Raw genomic sequence first — 17849 nt, 5'->3', positions numbered from 1 at the left:
GATGAAATATGAAAGCAAGCTAGCAAATAATAATAAAAGCTTTTTTCAAATATGTAAGAAGTAAAGTTGAGAGTGGACATAGGACCGCTAGAAAATGAGGGCGGAGAAATAATAATGGGGGACAAGGAGATAGCTGATGAACTAAATGAGTATTTTGCTTCAGTCTTCACTGTGGAAGACACTAGCAGTGTGCCAGATGTAGTAGTGTGTGAAGGAAGAGAAGTGGGTGCAGTTACTATTACAAGGGAGAAGGTGCTCAAAAAGCTGAAAGACCTAAAGGTACATAAGTCACCCAGACCAGATGAACCGCACCCGAAAGTTCTGAATGAGGTAGTGGTAGAGATTGTGGAGGCATTAGTAATGATCTTTCAAAAATCATTGGACTCTGGCATGGTGCCAGAGAACTGGAAAATTGCAAATGTCATTCCACTGTTTAAGAAAGTAGGAAGGCAGCAGAAAGGAAATTATAGACCAGTTAACCTGACCTCAGTGGTTGGAAAGATGTTGGGAGTCTTATGAGGTTATGGAGTACTTGGTGACACAGGACAAGATAGGACGAAATCAGCATGGTTTCCATAAGGGAAAATCTTGCCTGACGAATCTGTTGGAATTCTTTGAGGAGATTACAAGTTGATAGATAAAGGGGATGTAGTGGATGTTGTATATTTGGACTTTCAGAAGGCCTTTGACAAGGTGCCACACATGAGGCTGCTTGCCAAGCTAAGAGCCCATGGTATTACAAGAAAGTCACTAACATGGTTAGAGCATTAGCTGATTGGTAGGAGGCAGAAAGTGGGAATAAAATGATCCTTTTCTGGTTGGCTGCCAGTGATTAGTGGTGTTCTGCAGGGGTCGGTGTTGGGACCACTTCTTTTTACGTTGTATATCAATGATTTAGATGATGGAATAGATGGCTTTGTTGCCAAGTTAGCAGATGACATAAAGACTGGTGGAGGGGCAGGTAGTGTTGAGGAAACAGGTAGGCTGCAGAAGGAGTTAGACAGTTTAGGAGAATGAGCAAGAAAGTGGCAAATGAAATACAACATTGAAAAGTGCATGGTCGTGCACCTTGGTAGTAGAAATAAATGTGCAGACTACTTTCTCAAAGGGGAGAAAATCCGAAAATCTGAGACGCAAAGGGTCTTGGGAGTCCTTGTGCAGAACACTCTGAAGGTTAACGTGCAGGTAGAGTCGGTGTTGAGGAAGGCAAATGCAATGTTAGCATTCATTTTAAGAGGCCTAGAATACAAGAGCAGGGGTGTGATGCTGAGGCTTTATGAGGCACTGGTGAGACCTCACCTTCAGTATTGTGAACAGTAGCACGAGGAAATCTGCAGATGCTGGAAATTCAAGCAACACACATCAAAGTTGCTGGTGGAACACAGCAGGCCAGGCAGCATCTCTAGGAAGAGGTACAGTCGACGTTTCGGGCCGAGACCCTTCGTCAGGTCTCGGCCCGAAACGTCGACTGTACCTCTTCCTAGAGATGCTGCCTGGCCTGCTGCGTTCCACCAGCAACTTTGATGTGTATTGTGAACAGTTTTGGGTTCCTCATCTCAGAAAAGATGTGCTGGCATTGGAGAGGGTTTCAGAGGAGGTTCACAAGGATGATTCCAGGAATGAAAGGGTTATCATACGAGGAACATTTGATGGCTCTGGCTCTGTACTCGCTGGAATTTAGAAGGATGAGGGGGGGATCTCATTGAAACCTCTTGAATGTTGAAAGACCTGGGCAGAGTAGATGTGGAAAGGATGTTTCCCATGGTGGGATAGAGGGGCGTACATTTAAAGCAGAGATGCGGAGACATTTCTTGAGCCAGAGGGAGGTGAATTTGTGGAATTTATTACCACAGGCAGCTGGGTGTATTTAAGGCAGAGCTGGACAGGTTCTTGATTGAACACGGCATCAGAGGTTACGGGGAGAAGGCCGGGGAGTGGGGCTGAGGAGGGGAGAAAGAATCAGCCATGATTGAATGGTGGAGCAGACTTAATGGGCCAGACGGTCTAATTCTGCTCCTCTGTCTTATGGTGACCAGGAGGCCCATGTCGGAGAACACTGTATTACTTACTCTGAATGGCTTCATGGAATTCTGTATGGCTGGCACCATCCACTGGTGAAAGAAATAAAAAAAACTATCAGCAGAGACAGTGTTTCACTGCTGTTATTCAGCAATCTCTAGACACACTTAAACCCAAAATAATGAAACTGTGGAAATATAGTTGTTGTTCCTCTCGACAGCAACCCTGTTGTTTCTTTAGCACTTGTCTGCTTTTCATGAGGTCAGGTTGCTAGTTTGATGCTCAATCCAGCACAGAGGGAAAGCTGATTCAAAGGAACCATCCAGATTTGAACCGGGGACCACACACCTCGTAGTGCAGTACAGATCCCATTACACTACTGGCTGGCCATAGAGATACAGCACTTAACAAAATTACCAGATCTAAGCAAGGGTAACACAATAACATGTGAAATATCATTTCACAAATCATTTACGTAGAGTTCCATCAGCATAGCAGAGTAGAATTGATTTTTATCATCTACTTTAGACTGCTAGCCACAAGAGTAGTCATCAGCTTGGACATGTAATAATAATGTTTTGATCCAACACCAGAGGGCACAGCTTCAGACTAGAGGGACGTCCATTTAGAACAGAGATAAGTTTCTTTACCAGAGGGTGGTGAATCTGTGGAATTCATTGTCACAGGCAGCTGTGGAGGCCAAGTCATTGAGTATATTTAAAGCAGAGGTTGATAGCTTGTTGATTAGTCAGTGTGTAAACGTTATGGGGAGACGGCAGGAGAATGGAGTTTACAGCAGGAATCGAAACCCCTTGGTTAATGGGATGGGTCCATGGCAGAGAAAAGGTTGGGAAGCTCTGGGTCAGAGGGATAATAAATCAGCCATGATGGAATGGTGGAGCAGATTCAATGGGCAGAATGGCCTAATTCTGTCCATCTATTGCCCAATGGTTTTAATGGAAGGCATTCAATGAACTGCCAGACTTCTCTCACCCGGGAAATCTTGAATACTCCTAAAGAAAGTAACAAACAGGAGCGAGACACAGAGCACCTTCAACCAATAAAGGTTATGGCTAATACCTCATGCATCTACACTCTGTGCAAAGATTCAATATGAAAGCGATCCCATAAAGCACAGTGTACAAGTAACTGAGTGTGCTCGTATATACACGACTAGCTTATACACATATACTGATTGTATGTACATAAAGTGAGGCTCGGTGTAGGTATGTAAAACACAATGGACATCTTATTAGGTGCACAACTACACCAGCTCATTAATGCAAATGAAGGGGGTGGTGAGGGTCCGTGGAGAGGACTGTGTCAGTGTGGGTATGAGGTGTGAAGTGACAGTGAATGGGTGGATGAAGGGGGTGGTGAGGGACTGTGGAGAGGAGTGTGTCATTGTGGATATGATGTGTGGAGTGTCAGTGTAAAGTGACAGTGAATGGGGGATGAAGGGGGTGGTGTGGGACTGTGGAGGGGAGTGTGTCAGTGTGAGTATGAGATGTGGAGTGTCAGTGTGAAGTGACAGTGAATGGAGATGAAGGGGGTGGTGAGGGACTGTGGAGAGGAGTGTGTCAGTGTGGGTATGAGGTGTGAAGTGTCAGTGTAAAGTGACAGTGAATGGGGGATGAAGGGGGTGGTGTGGGACTGTGGAGAGGAGTGTGTCAGTGTGAGTATGAGTGGAGTGTCAGTGTGAAGTGACAGTGAATGGGGGGATGAAGGGGGTGCTGAGGGACTGTGGAGAGGACTCTGTCAGTGTAGGTATGAGGTGTGGAGTGTCAGTGTGAAGTGACAGTGAATGGGGGGATGAAGGGGGTGGTGAGGGACTGTGGAGAGGAGTGTGTCAGTGTGGGTATGAGGTGTGGAGTGTCAGTGTGAAGTGACAGTGAATGGGGGGATGAAGGGGGTGGTGTGGGACTGTGGAGGGGAGTGTGTCAGTGTGAGTATGAGATGTGGAGTGTCAGTGTGAAGTGACAGTGAATGGGGGGATGAAGGGGTGGTGAGGGTCCGTGGAGAGGACTGTGTCAGTGTGAAGTGACAGTGAATGGGGGGATGAAGGGGGTGCTGAGGGACTGTGGAGAGGAGTGTGTCAGTGTGGGTATGAGGTGTGGAGTGTCAGTGTGAAGTGACAGTGAATGGGGGGATGAAGGGGGTGCTGAGGGACTGTGGAGAGGAGTGTGTCAGTGTGGGTATAAGGTGTGGAGTGTCAGTGTGAAGTGACAGTGAATGGGGGGATGAAGGGGTGGTGAGGGTCCGTGGAGAGGACTGTGTCAGTGTGGGTATGAGGTGTGAAGTGACAGTGAATGGGTGGATGAAGGGGGTGGTGAGGGACTGTGGAGAGGAGTGTGTCATTGTGGATATGATGTGTGGAGTGTCAGTGTAAAGTGACAGTGAATGGGGGATGAAGGGGGTGGTGTGGGACTGTGGAGGGGAGTGTGTCAGTGTGAGTATGAGATGTGGAGTGTCAGTGTGAAGTGACAGTGAATGGGGGGATGAAGGGGGTGCTGAGGGACTGTGGAGAGGACTCTGTCAGTGTAGGTATGAGGTGTGGAGTGTCAGTGTGAAGTGACAGTGAATGGGGGGATGAAGGGGGTGGTGAGGGACTGTGGAGAGGAGTGTGTCAGTGTGGGTATGAGGTGTGGAGTGTCAGTGTGAAGTGACAGTGAATGGGGGGATGAAGGGGTGGTGAGGGTCCGTGGAGAGGAGTGTGTCAGTGTGGGTATGAGGTGTGGAGTGTCAGTGTGAAGTGACAGTGAATGGGGGGATGAAGGGGTGGTGAGGGTCCGTGGAGAGGACTGTGTCAGTGTGGGTATGAGGTGTGAAGTGACAGTGAATGGGGGGATGAAGGGGGTGGTGAGGGACTGTGGAGAGGAGTGTGTCAGTGTGGGTATGAGGTGTGGAGTGTCAGTGTGAAGTGACAGTGAATGGGGGGATGAAGGGGGTGGTGAGGGACTGTGGAGAGGAGTGTGTCAGTGTGGGTATGAGGTGTGGAGTGTCAGTGTGAAGTGACAGTGAATGGGGGGATGAAGGGGGTGGTGAGGGACTGTGGAGAGGAGTGTGTCAGTGTGGGTATGAGGTGTGGAGTGTCAGTGTGAAGTGACAGTGAATGGGGGGATGAAGGGGGTGGTGAGGGACTGTGGGGAGGAGTGTGTCAGTGTGGGTATGAGGTGTGGAGTGTCAGTGTGAAGTGACAGTGAATGGGGGGATGAAGGGGGTGGTGTGGGACTGTGGAGGGGAGTGTGTCAGTGTGGGTGTGAGGTGTGGAATGTCAGTGTGAAGTGACAGTGAATGGGGGGATGAAGGGGGTGGTGAGGGACTGTGGAGAGGAGTGTGTCAGTATGGGTGTGAGGTGTGGAGTGTCAGTGTGAAGTGACAGTGAATGGGGGGATGAAGGGGGTGGTGACGGACTGTGGAGAGGAGTGTGTCAGTGTGGGTGTGAGGTGTGGAGTGTCAGTGTGAAGTGACAGTGAATGGGGGGATGAAGGGGGTGGTGACGGACTGTGGAGAGGAGTGTGTCAGTGTGGGTGTGAGGTGTGGACTGTCAGTGTGAAGTGACAGTGAATGGGGGGATGAAGGGGGTGGTGAGGGACTGTGGAGAGGAGTGTGTCAGTGTGGGTATGAGGTGTGGAATGTCAGTGTGAAGTGACAGTGAATGGGGGGATGAAGGGGGTGGTGAGGGACTGTGGAGAGGAGTGTGTCAGTGTGGGTATGAGGTGTGAAGTGTCAGTGTAAAGTGACAGTGAATGGGGGATGAAGGGGGTGGTGAGGGACTGTGGAGAGGAGTGTGTCAGTGTGGGTATGAGGTGTGAAGTGTCAGTGTGAAGTGACAGTGAATGGGGGGATGAAGGGGGTGGTGACGGACTGTGGAGAGGAGTGTGTCAGTGTGGGTGTGAGGTGTGAAGTGACAGTGTGAAGTGACAGTGAATGGGTGATGAAGGGAGATACAGGTCTGTGGGGGGAAAGCACCTCGTTAAGGAGAGAGGTCAGAGGAGAATGGTCAGACTGGTTCAAGGTGAAGAAAGGTAAATGACAACATGTTACAATGGTGGTATGTAGAAGAGCATCTCTGAATGAACAGCACGTTGAATCTTGAAGTGGACAGGTTACAGCAGAAGACCATGAACATACACTCAGCAGTCACTCATTTCATGCCTCCTGTACCTAATAACGTAGCCACTGAGTGTAACGTGTGTTAACTTTGTTTCGTTTGTAATGTAGACTGTGCTTGCTAATCTTTATGGCATTAATACCTCAGTATTGACAATAAACTGGACTGGTTGAAGAACACTGAGGCTGTCTACAAGAAGGGTCAGAGACATCTCTATTTCCTGAGGAGACTGAGGTCCTTTAACATCTGCCGGACGATGCTGAGGATGTTCTACGAGTCGGTGGTGGCCAGTGCTATCATGTTTGCTGTTGTGTGCTGGGGCAGCAGGCTGAGGGTAGCAGACACCAACAGAATCAACAAACTCATTCGTAAGGCCAGTGATGTTGTGGGGATGGAACTGGACTCTCTGACAGTGGTGTCTGAAAAGAGGATGCTGTCTAAGTTGCATGCCATCTTGGACAATGTCTCCCATCTACTGCATAATGTACTGGTTGGGCACAGGAGTACATTCAGCCAGAGACTCATTCCACCGAGATGCAACACAGAGCGTCATAGGAAGTCATTCCTGCCTGTGACCATCAAACTTTACAACTCCTCCCTTGGAGGATCAGACACCCTGAGCCAATAGGCTGGTCCTGGACTTATTTCCTGGCATAATTTACATATTACTATTTAACTATTTATGGTTTTATTACTATTTATTATTTATGGTGCAACTGTAACAAAAACCAATTTCCCCCGGGATCTATAAAGTATGACTATGACTAAACTTATGACAACAGTGAGCTTGAACTTGTTGAGAGGAGTTTTATCCTTTGACAAAGCAAAGGAAAACATTTTTTAAAAACTGTTATTACGAGGTATTTTTCTGTTATAGTGTTGAGATGCAATTCACATTTCTATCTCCAGAGAAGTTTTATTAAACATGGATTAACAGGGTCCCATTGACGAACAGCAGACACCACAAATACTACGGCGCACTCACCTGCTGAATTAACCCCACTTGTAACTGGATGAAGAAAAGCTGCAAGATAAGAAGATTGATTACACTGGAGAACTGAAGAGCAGAGCTCATCGATTCAGCTGTTGCTCCATGCTGACAGGGACCTCAGCACCACTGACCCACACCTGCTGACATCTGAAGGTGCCAAAGAAATTAAAAACATTATCAGTCTCAGGAACTCCACCCCACAGAGTCCAGGATTTCCATCACCAACTTGTGTCTCCTCTAAACAGCTTTGATTCAAGTTATAATATGGTGCGCCCCCAAAAGTACATCTCCCCACCGACCTGCTGAGTATTTCAGCAATTTGCTTTTAATTATAAAGAATTTTTTTGTGATAGCTTTAACTTCCTGCAAACTCCGCCATGGACGGTCCCCAGCCCGGCAGAAGGATTGGGCATGGAGCAAGCAACCCTATCTTAGTCTGAGGTGCGAAAGGACTTGGGAGTCCTCATGCAGGTTCCCTAAGGGTTAATCTGCAAGTTGAGTTGCTGGTGAGGAGAGCAAATGTGATGTTAGCTTTCATTTCGAGAGGACTAGATTATAAAAGCAAGTATGTAATATTGAGGCTTGATAAAGTACTGGTGAGGCCTAACTTGGAGTATTGTCAGCAGTTTTGGGCCCCCTATCTGAGAAAGAATATGTTGACATTAGAGAGGGTTCAAAGGTGTTCAATGGAAATAATTCTGGCATTAAAAGGGTTATCATATGAAGAGTATTTGATGGCTCTGGGCCTTTACTCACTGGAATTCAGAAGAATGAGGGGATCTCATTGAAACCTATCAAATGTTGAAAGACCTTGATAGAGTGGATGTGGACAGGATGTTTCCTGTGGTGGGGAGTCTAAGACCGGAACACACAGTCTCAGAATAGAGGGCCGTCCTTTTAGAACAGAGATGAGGAGGAATTTCTTTAGCCAGAGAGTGGTGAATCTGTGGAATTCGTTGCCACAGGCAGCTGTGGAGGCCAAGTAACTGGGAACATTTGAGGCAGAGGTTGACAAATTTTTGATTAGTCAGGGCATGAAGGGATACAGGGAGAGGACAGGAAATTGGATCTGAGAGGGAAAATGGATCAGCCTTGATGAAATGGCAGAGCAGACTCAATGGGCCAAATGGCCTAATTATGCTCCTGTCAAGTTAGTTTAAACCCTCCCCATCAGCTCTCACAAACTTGCCCACGAGAATACTGGTCCCCCTTGGGTTCAGGTGCAACCTGTCCCTTTTGAACAAGTCATACCTCCCCCAGAAGAGATCCCAATGATCCAAGAACCTGAAGCCCTGTCCCCTGCACCAGCTTCTCAACCACTCATTTATCTGCCAAATCATCCTGAATCATTGGTAATGATGACCACAATCTACCAAATTGTCTTACACAGCCAAAAACTCTCCATTTTTCTTCCATTCATGTATCTTAAATGTCCCTAAGGTATCTGCCTCTTGCACTACCCTTGGCAGTGTATTCCAGGCACCCATCACTCAGTGTAATTGGCTCTGTAGGAACACAGAACACAACCACACCACAGTACAGCACAGATCCTTTGGCCCATGATGTTGTGCTGAGCTTTTAACCTACTGAAAGATCAATTTAACCTTCCCTCCTTCGTAGACCTCCAGTTTTCTTTCATCCATTGTTTATCTAAGAGTCTCTTAAATGTCCCTATTGTATCTGCCTCTACCACCACCCCTGGCGTGTTCCAAGCACCCAACCAGGAAATCTTTTCTATGTTCTGAAGGACCCTCCTGTTATAATATCATCGTCTGTAATCATCTTCGGGCCAATCTCCACTGGAGGCCTCACAACTTTGTACAGGAGATCGATTGAGAGTGTCCTGTCTGGCTGCCATATTGTGTGGTGCTGAAGATGCAAGGCATCGAGCCATAAGACCTTACGGAGGGCAGTAAAAACCACAGAGAGGACCATCAGGGTCTGCCCCCTCCCCCACCCCCGTTTGTGACATTTACCAGATGAAGGGCCTGAAGCATTTTTGAAGATCCCTACCACCCATCCCACAATCTCAAGAGCATCAGGACTAGGACTGCCGGACTGTCAGACTTTCCCCATGCTGTGAGACTAATGAATACCCTGCCACTATCAAGGTCCCATCAGCAGGGCAGCGAGCTGTTTACTGTGCTGTTTACCCATGCTGCGGACTGCACATGCATTTTGAATTACATTTTATTAACACATTTGTGGTAATATTTTGTTCTATGCGCCGTGTATGGTGTATGTTCTGTGGGTGCACCGTGGTCTGGAGGAACACTATTTCGTTTGTAGGTACAGTCAGATGCACAATAAGTTTGAACTTAAGGTTAGTCTACTTTGTAAATGTCACTGTCCCGATGCGAAATATCAACCGTCCATTTCTCTACGGATGCTGGCAGACCTGCTGAGTTCCTCCAGTGCTGTATTTATGACTGATCCATTAAGTTTCCACTTTGGCCCAAAGAAAACACGAGATTAGATCCAGAATAGAGTAACAAGGTCAGAGAAAACTACATTCGGCCTATCTAGTCTGCACTGAATCACTAGTCCCATCAACCTGCACCTGGACTGTACCTCTCCCATCCATGTACCGATATAACTTCTCGCAAATGTTGAAACTGAAGTTGCATACATCACTCGTGCTGGCAGCTTATTCCACACTCTCATTACCCTCTGAGTGAAGAAGTTCCCCCTTAAACATTCTACCTTTCACCTTTAACCTCTAGTTCTCATCTCACCCAACCTCAGAGGAAAAGCCCTGATGCATTTACCCTGTTTATACCCTCATAATAGAAAAGGTACTACATATCACCACTGCCCCGCCAACCCACTCATTTACCCTGTTTATACCCCTCATAATAGAAAAGGTACTGCATATCACTACTGCCCCGCCAACCCACTCAACGTCCACCAGTCCAGGGGAATCACCCTTCGTAGGTTGAGTTGGGTTTGAACTCGCTCACCATTTCAAACATTCGCCTCAGCAGGAACCGCTTGCGGATTCGGGGTGACCGGGGGAAGTTTAGCTCGTAGCACAGGGTGGGTGCAAACAGGAAGTAGTACATATCTGGAAGAAATCAGAAAGAAAACAAGAATCACATAAAGGGAAGACAAATAAAGTAATAAAGAAACAACAACCAGGCAGCTGAGAATAAGGTTCAACATTTAAGATTGTTTATCGTCCTCCTTCCCTCAGGCTGGGAGACTAATGAGTACCCTGCCACAATGAGGTGTCGTCACTAGGTCAGAGAGCTGTTTACTGTTTACCTGTGCTGTGTATGATAGGAGCGCAAAGGGGAACGAAATGATTGTTACTCCGGATCCGATGCAGCATTAAAAAACACACAAACACAACAAGTATAAAGAACACAATTAAAAAGCACAGAATAAATATAAATATCAAAGTAATCCTATAAAACACAATGTACAAGTAACTGTTACATACATAGACCGGTTGTGCCTCCATAAAGTGAAAGTGACACTGGGTGACACGTATGTGGTGGGAGGGGAGGTGGAGGTTATTCAGTCTGTTACACCTGTATTGGATGGGAGACAGCTCTCAGAACCATCTCATTTATTTACCCCTTTCATGGACTCAGACCACTACAGAACAGAAGCTGGTCCTCTGGCCCATCGAGTCCATGCTGAATTCTTCTTTCGACTATTTACCCAATAACTTGGTTGAACGCCCAGGCCACTGCGGTCTTGCATTGACTCTATTAGGATTTATTGAGTATGCCCATGAGGACATGAATCTCAGGGTGGTATATGGTGACATATAAGTACTTTGATAATAAATTTACTTTGAACCCTTTCAAGCATCACTATTTAAATCTGTTAGTATCACCCTTCAGGGCAATGCATAGGTGAACTCACAGTTCTGCCCTGTTCCCAAGCCTGTCTCATCAACTCTATCGATACCAGGCTGGCTGAGAGCTCTGCAAAGGAGCTATATGAAAGTTTGAGAATGCATAAGCTCCTCACAAACAGTGGCAGAATTGAACCAGGGTCACTGGGTGACTGACCGTTCAATGATTCAATGAGCCAGATGGAGTATCTCAGAAACTACTGATATTCTGGGACTTTCATACACAAGCATCTAGAATTTACAGAGAATGGTATGGAAAAACAAAAAGAAATCCAGTGAGCTGTACTTCCATGGGTAAAAACTCCTTGTTAATGAGAGGTCAGAGGAGAATAGCCAGACTGCTTCAAGCTGACAGGAAGCCAATGGTAACTCAGATAACCACATGTTACAACAGTGGTGTGCAGAAGAGCATCTCTGAATGCACAACACATCAAACCTTGAAGTGGATGGGCTTTAGCAGCAGGAGACCATGAATATGCACTTTGTGGGCCACTTTATTAGCTGCAAGAGGTACCTAATAACGTTGGTTCTAAGTTGCATGCAAGTTCTCACAGTCAGGTGGAATTGAATCTGGCTATAAAATTGTTACGCTAACCATGCTGCTCCTAACTTTTGAGAAAACAGAAGAGAGAATCACAAGCCGATGAATCTTCTGAGCCTCATAAGAAGCTATGGGCTCCGAACTACGAGTTGGAGATGCAGTCAGTTTCCCCTCCTGAATATGCCCAGCACCATACCTGGGTTCAATTCACGCTGCTACCTGTAAGGAGATTTCAGGTTCTCTCTGCGACCATGCTCTGGTTTCCTCCCACACCTTTGTACATTGGTAAGTTATTAAGTAAGTAATTGGGCAGCTCAAGCTTATAAGGGCCTGTTACTGTGCTGTATCTCTAAATCTCAAAAAAAAATTCCTTGGTTTCTGAGAACGACAGTGATGAGTACACTTAAGAAACACGTAAACTATCATCTCAATGTTGTCAGAGACACCTCTTTGTCAGTGGCTAAAGTACAACTTTCTTTTAGTGGAAAGAAAGAAGAAAAAGATTGAAAACAGACACCACAAAGCTCAAGGACAGCTTCTATCTCATGAGAACGGTCTTCTCACACATTGAAGACAGACTCTTCACCTCAATCTACGTTGTCATAGTCTTGCACTTTATTACCTACCTTTTCTGAACTTTCTCTGAAACTATAACAGTCTATTGTGAGTTCTCTATTGTTTCCCCTTGTGTTACCACGATATACTTATGTTTTGATCTGTATGGATAGCACGCAAAACTAGGTTTTTCACTCTACCTCAGCATATCTGAATACTAAACTGACTATTATTAACTATTGATAATAATAACAACTATTAATTTAACTGCTAAACCTATGTCCTCCGGTAGTAGATTCCTCAACCACTGGATAAAGCTATTTGCTCCATAAACTTCCTTCATTATTTTATTTAACCCCATCATTTATTTATTTATTTTTGAGATCCAGCACAGAACAGGCCCTTCTGGCCCTTTGAGCTGTGCCCCTCAGCAATGCCCCGATTTAACCCCAGCCTAATCATGGTACAATTTACAATGACCAATTAACCTACAACCCATCCGTCCTCCAGATCAGCCAGAGGAAACCCACGAGGTCACAGAGAGAAAGTACAAACTCCTTACAGGCAGCAGGGGGAATTGAAGCCAGGTCACTGGTACTGTAAAGCGTTCTGCTAACCACCATGCCATCCTTCATTTTACCCCTCAGCCTCCTCTGTCCCAGGGAAAGCCGATCCAACCTTTCAATCTCTCCCTCGAACTCAACTCCACCAATTCTGATAACCGTGCAGACACCTGTGAATCTTTCCCCACTGTCTAGCCTAATCGCATCCTTTAAACAGGTGGCCAGTCTTGCTACCATCCGGCAAGAGGTACAGAAGCCCAAAGTCCACCAAATTCAGGAACAGCGACTTCCCTTCAACCATCCTCTCCGAATCCACCCCCTTATGAATGTCTGCCACAGGACTTTGTCAAAAATTTATTTGGGCAGTGTTCCGATTGAGCTTGAACCAAGTTGCACAACCCTAACCCCAACGCTCCTCAGCAACAGAACCTCTTGCTCTACCATTTCTTCAGTTTTGCACTCCTCTGTCTGCTAAAATTTATGTACAACTCGTGTTCTTGTTGCGCTGTGTTGTTGTCTACCTGCACAGCCCTTTCCGTGTAACTGTAGCATTTCATTCAGCATTGTTACTACAGTAATCACTGTCTTGTATGACATGAAATTAGTTGTTTGTGGCACCAAAGACAAAAAAATTACTATAAATTACAAAATAGTGTAACTAAGGAATAATGAGATGGTCCTGATGAAGAGTCTTGGCCCGGAACATTGATTGTGTATTCCTCTCCATAGACGCTGCCTGACCTGCTGAGTTCCTCCAGTATCATAGATCTGGAATGAAGGGGTTAACATGAGGAGTGTTTGGCAGCTTTGGGCCTGTACCCACTGGAATTTAGAAGAATGCAGGGGGATCTCATTGAAAACTATCAAACATTGAAAGGACTAGGTAGGATATACATGGAGAGGATGTTTCCTGTGGTGGGGGTATCCAGAACTAGAGGGCACAGCCTCAAAATTAAGGGGCAACCCTTTAGGACAGAGGTAAGGAGGAAGTTTCTTTAGCCAGAGAGTAGTGAATCTGTGGAATGCTCTGCCACAGACTGTGGTAGAGGCCAAGCCCAGGGGTATACTTAAAGGTGGAAGTTGATCGTTTCCTGATTGGTCAAGGATATAGAAAGAAGGCAGGTGTATGGGGTTGACCGGGATCCGGGGTAAGCCATGATGGAATGGCGGAACAGACTTGATAGGCTGAATGGCCTAATTCTGCTCCTCTGTCTTATGGTCTTATGTTGGAAAATGATCTGTGTGGATGACATACAGAACTAAAGTGGTACAGAGGATGTTCATGAGAATGATTCTGGGAATTAAAGGGTTTATGTTTGAGAAGCGTTTGATGGCTTTGGGCCTGTACTCGCTGGAGTTTAGAAGAATGAGAGGAGATCTTATTGAAACCCCTCAAATATTGAAAGGCCGAGATAGAGTGGATATGGAGAAGATGCTTCCTATAGTGGGGGAGTCTAGGACCAGAGGGAACAGCCTCAGATCAGAGGGACATCCCTTTAGAACCGAGATGAAGGGAAACTTCTTTAGCCAGAGGGTGGCAAATCTGTGTAATTCATGGCAACAGACAGCTGTGGAGGCCAGGTTATTGGAAATATTTAAAGTGGAGGTTGATAGGTTCTTGACTGATCAGGGTATGAAAGTTATGGGAAGAAGGCAGGGGAATGGGGTTGAGAGTGATAATAAATCAGCCATGTTGGAATGGCAAAACAGACTCAATGGGCTGAATGGCCTAATTCTACTCTCATGTTTGATGATCTAAATTCTTCACTGTTTCTGGATACATATGACAATAATAAATTAATTCCACTTCCACAGGCTGTTGCAGCTTCTTGTCAGCAGAGGGCAGCGCAGGTTTAATTGCTGTGCCCAACACTCATGACTTACACTTCATTACTCATTAGGCCAGCCCATCTGCTCACAAAAAGTTATGCCTCAAGGCAAGCATTGGCCAACCATTCAGGAACATGAAGGAGGATTACAAAACTGGTTTGACCCTCTCTGAAAGGGAAGCTTCAAGGTGACTGAATCTAAATTTATTTTAAGAGATCAAATCAAGGCAAGCAGCGTCATCTGTGTCAAAAAGGAACAGGTAAAGTGGAAAACAGTTATACATATGTACATTACACTGCACCCAAGTTACAGGAAAAACCGTTTTCCCTTGCAAAATATTTAACCACTTCTCTGCTGAAAGTCACAATGAATTCTTCTCAGTCACAGGCCAGTTTGAGACAGCAATGTTTCTGCCTCTATAGCAGAAAAAAACTTTTGGAGCCAACTTGTAATTCTTGAATTGCAGTGTTACAGTGAGGTGATCTTCAGAATCAAGTTTACTACATGACATGAAATATGTTGTTTTGTGGCAGCAGTATCGTGCAAAGGTGTAAAGATTAAAATCAGTGACAAAAAAGCAAAATAATAAACATGAGATTCTGCAGATGTTGGACATCCAGAGCAACCACACACAAAATGCTGGAGGAACTCAGCAAGTCTGGCAGCAAGAAACAGTTTGTGTTCCAGGCCGAGACCCTTAACCAGGACTGGAAAGAGGGGGGAAAGGGGGGAAACTAGAATAAGGAGGTGGGGAGAGAGGAAGCAGTAGAAACTGGCAGGTGACAGGTGAGACTAGGGGAAGGGGGTGAATTAAGAAACAGACAGGTGAAATGTAGAAGAGGTAAAGGGCTGAAGAAAGGATCTAACAGGAGAGGAGAGCGGACCATAGGAGAAAAGGAAGGAGAAGTAACACCAGCCTCTGAAAATGAGGTAGATTTACAAGGATGTTACCCGGACTGGGAGGTTTGATTTACATCCTTGTAAGTATCTTCTGCACCCTTTCTATGGTTTCCACAACCTTCCTGCAGTGAGGCAGCCAGAACTGAGCACAGTACTCAAAGTGGGGTCTGACCAGAGACCTATATAGCTGCAACATTACCTCTCGGCTCCTAAATTTAATTCCATGATTGATGGAGGCCAATACACCGTATGCCTTCTTAACCACAGAGTCAACCTGAGCAGCTGCTCTGAGTGTCCTATGGACTCGGACCCCAAGATCCCTCTGATCTTCACTCGGACCCCAAGATCCCTCTGATCCTCAAAACCAGAGTACCCAGAAGAAATACACATGGTTACAGGGAGAACTTCCAAACTCCCTAGAGGCAGCAGCAGGAATTGAACCCAGGTCACCTGTACTGTAAACCGTTGTGCTAACCACTACACTTCCATGCCACCCACCAAATTCAAAATGATGCCTCCATAATCTTTACCGCTACCTCTTTCAGAACCCTAAGGTGCAGTTCATCTGGTCCGAGTGACCTATGTACCCTTAGATCTTTCAGCTTTTTGAGCACCTTCTCCCTTGTAATAGTAACTGCACTCACTTCTCTTCCCTCACACACTACAACATCTGGCACACTGATAGTGTCTTACACAGTGAAGACTGAAGACAAGTACTCATTTAGTTCATGTGCCATCTCCTTGCCCCCCGCCCCCCCCATTATTCTGTTGAATGGTCCCCTAGATGGACTCGACCTCACAAATTAACTTGTTATGGCCTTGCACCTTATTGTCCGCCTGCACTGCACTCCCTTTAAAATCAAGTGCAACACTTTATTCCACATTCTGCGATTGTTTTTCCCTTACGTTACTGCAATACGCTGATGTGATAAAATGTTCTGTATGAATAGCATGCAAAACAGTTAATTTACTGTACCTTGGTGTACGCGACAACAATAAACCCATTTACCAATTTAAATTGATATCTGGACAGACTGCCAGAGGTTATGATGGAATCAGATGCAATCACTAAGTTTAAGAGGCCTTTTGACAGGAACTGGTATGGACAAGGTATAGAAGGATATGGACCTAATACATGTAAATAGGATCAGAGAAGGTGAGTTTAAAAAAAGGTCATAAAGTCAGTCACAGAAAGATACAGCACAGAAACAGCCCCTTTGGCCCATCTAGTGCATGCCAAACCATTTAAATTGCCTACTCCCATCGACCTGCACCAGGACCATAGCCCTCCATATCCATTCCATCCATGTACCTGTCTAAACTTCTCCTAAATGTTAGAATTGAGTTGCATATCCCACTTGCACTGGCAGCTTGTTTCACGCTCCCACGATCCTCTAAATGAAATTTCCCCTAAGGTTCCCCTTAAACTTTTCACCTTTCACTCTTAACCCATGACCTCTGGTTGTTCTTCCAGCCAACCTTGGTGGAAAAAGCCTGCTTGCATTTACCCTATTTATACTCCTCTTAATTTTGTACATCTCTATCAAATGTCCTCTCAATCTTCTATGCTGTAAGGAATAGCCTTAAATTATTCAATCTTTCCCTATAACTCAGATCCTCCAGTCCAGGTAACGTCCTTGTAAATTTTCTCTGTACTCTTTCAAACTTATTTACAACTTTCCTGTAAGTAGGTGACTAAAACTGCACACAATACTCCAAAATGGGCCTCACCAATGTCTTATAGAACTTCAACATAACATCCCATCTCCTGTACTCAATACATTATTTATGAAGGACAATGTGGCAAAAGCTTTCTTCACAACCCTACTCACCTGTGACACCACTTTCAAAGAATTATGGACCTGCATTCTCAGATCCCTTTGTTCCACTGCGTTCTTCCGTTCAGTGTGCAAGACCTACCCTGGTTGGTTCTACCGAAGTGCAACACCTCACACTTACCTGCAATAAATTCCATCTGCCATTTTTCAGTCCATTGTTCAACCCGCTGCAAGCCACGATAGACTTTCTTGCTGACCACTACACCCTCAATCTTGAGGTCATCCACATATCTGCTGATCCAATTAACCACATTATCATACAAATCGTTGATATAACAACGACGGACCCAGCACCGATCCCTGCACCACTCCACTAGTCACAGGACTCCAGTCAGAGAGGCAACCCTCTACTACCACTCTCTGGCTTCTCCCACAAAGCCAATGTCTAATCAATTTACTACCTCATCCTGAACGCTGAGTGATTGAATCATTTTGACCGACGTCCATAAGACATTGGAGTAGAATGATTGAGTTTGCTCTGCCATCCAATCATGGCTGATCATTTTTCCCCCTCCCTTCGCCCGTTCACCAGCCTTCACCCCATTACACTTGATGCCATGGCCAATCAAGAACCTATCAAGCTCTGCCTTAAATACACCCAATGACCTGGCCTCCACAGCTGCCTATGGTAAC

General features: G+C 45.7%; 1 protein-coding gene across 1 annotated transcript in view; it reads right to left on the bottom strand.

Annotated features, from left to right (window-relative positions):
- Positions 1-17849, bottom strand: part of dgat1a (diacylglycerol O-acyltransferase 1a) — a 111000-nt gene that overhangs the window by 19769 nt on the left and 73382 nt on the right. The window contains exons 9-11 of the mRNA XM_063044666.1: positions 10085-10188; positions 7119-7157; positions 2070-2111 (exon numbers count right to left, since the gene is read on the bottom strand). Coding sequence (XP_062900736.1) covers positions 2070-2111; positions 7119-7157; positions 10085-10188 — 185 coding nt within the window. The remainder of the gene's footprint in view (positions 1-2069; positions 2112-7118; positions 7158-10084; positions 10189-17849) is intronic.

This window comes from Mobula hypostoma, chromosome 3 (genome assembly GCF_963921235.1).
Source record: "Mobula hypostoma chromosome 3, sMobHyp1.1, whole genome shotgun sequence".
Classification (NCBI taxonomy): Eukaryota; Metazoa; Chordata; class Chondrichthyes; order Myliobatiformes; family Myliobatidae; genus Mobula; species Mobula hypostoma.
The sequence above is the reverse complement of the archived record's forward strand: the minus strand, read 5'-3'. Positions and strand labels throughout refer to the sequence as shown.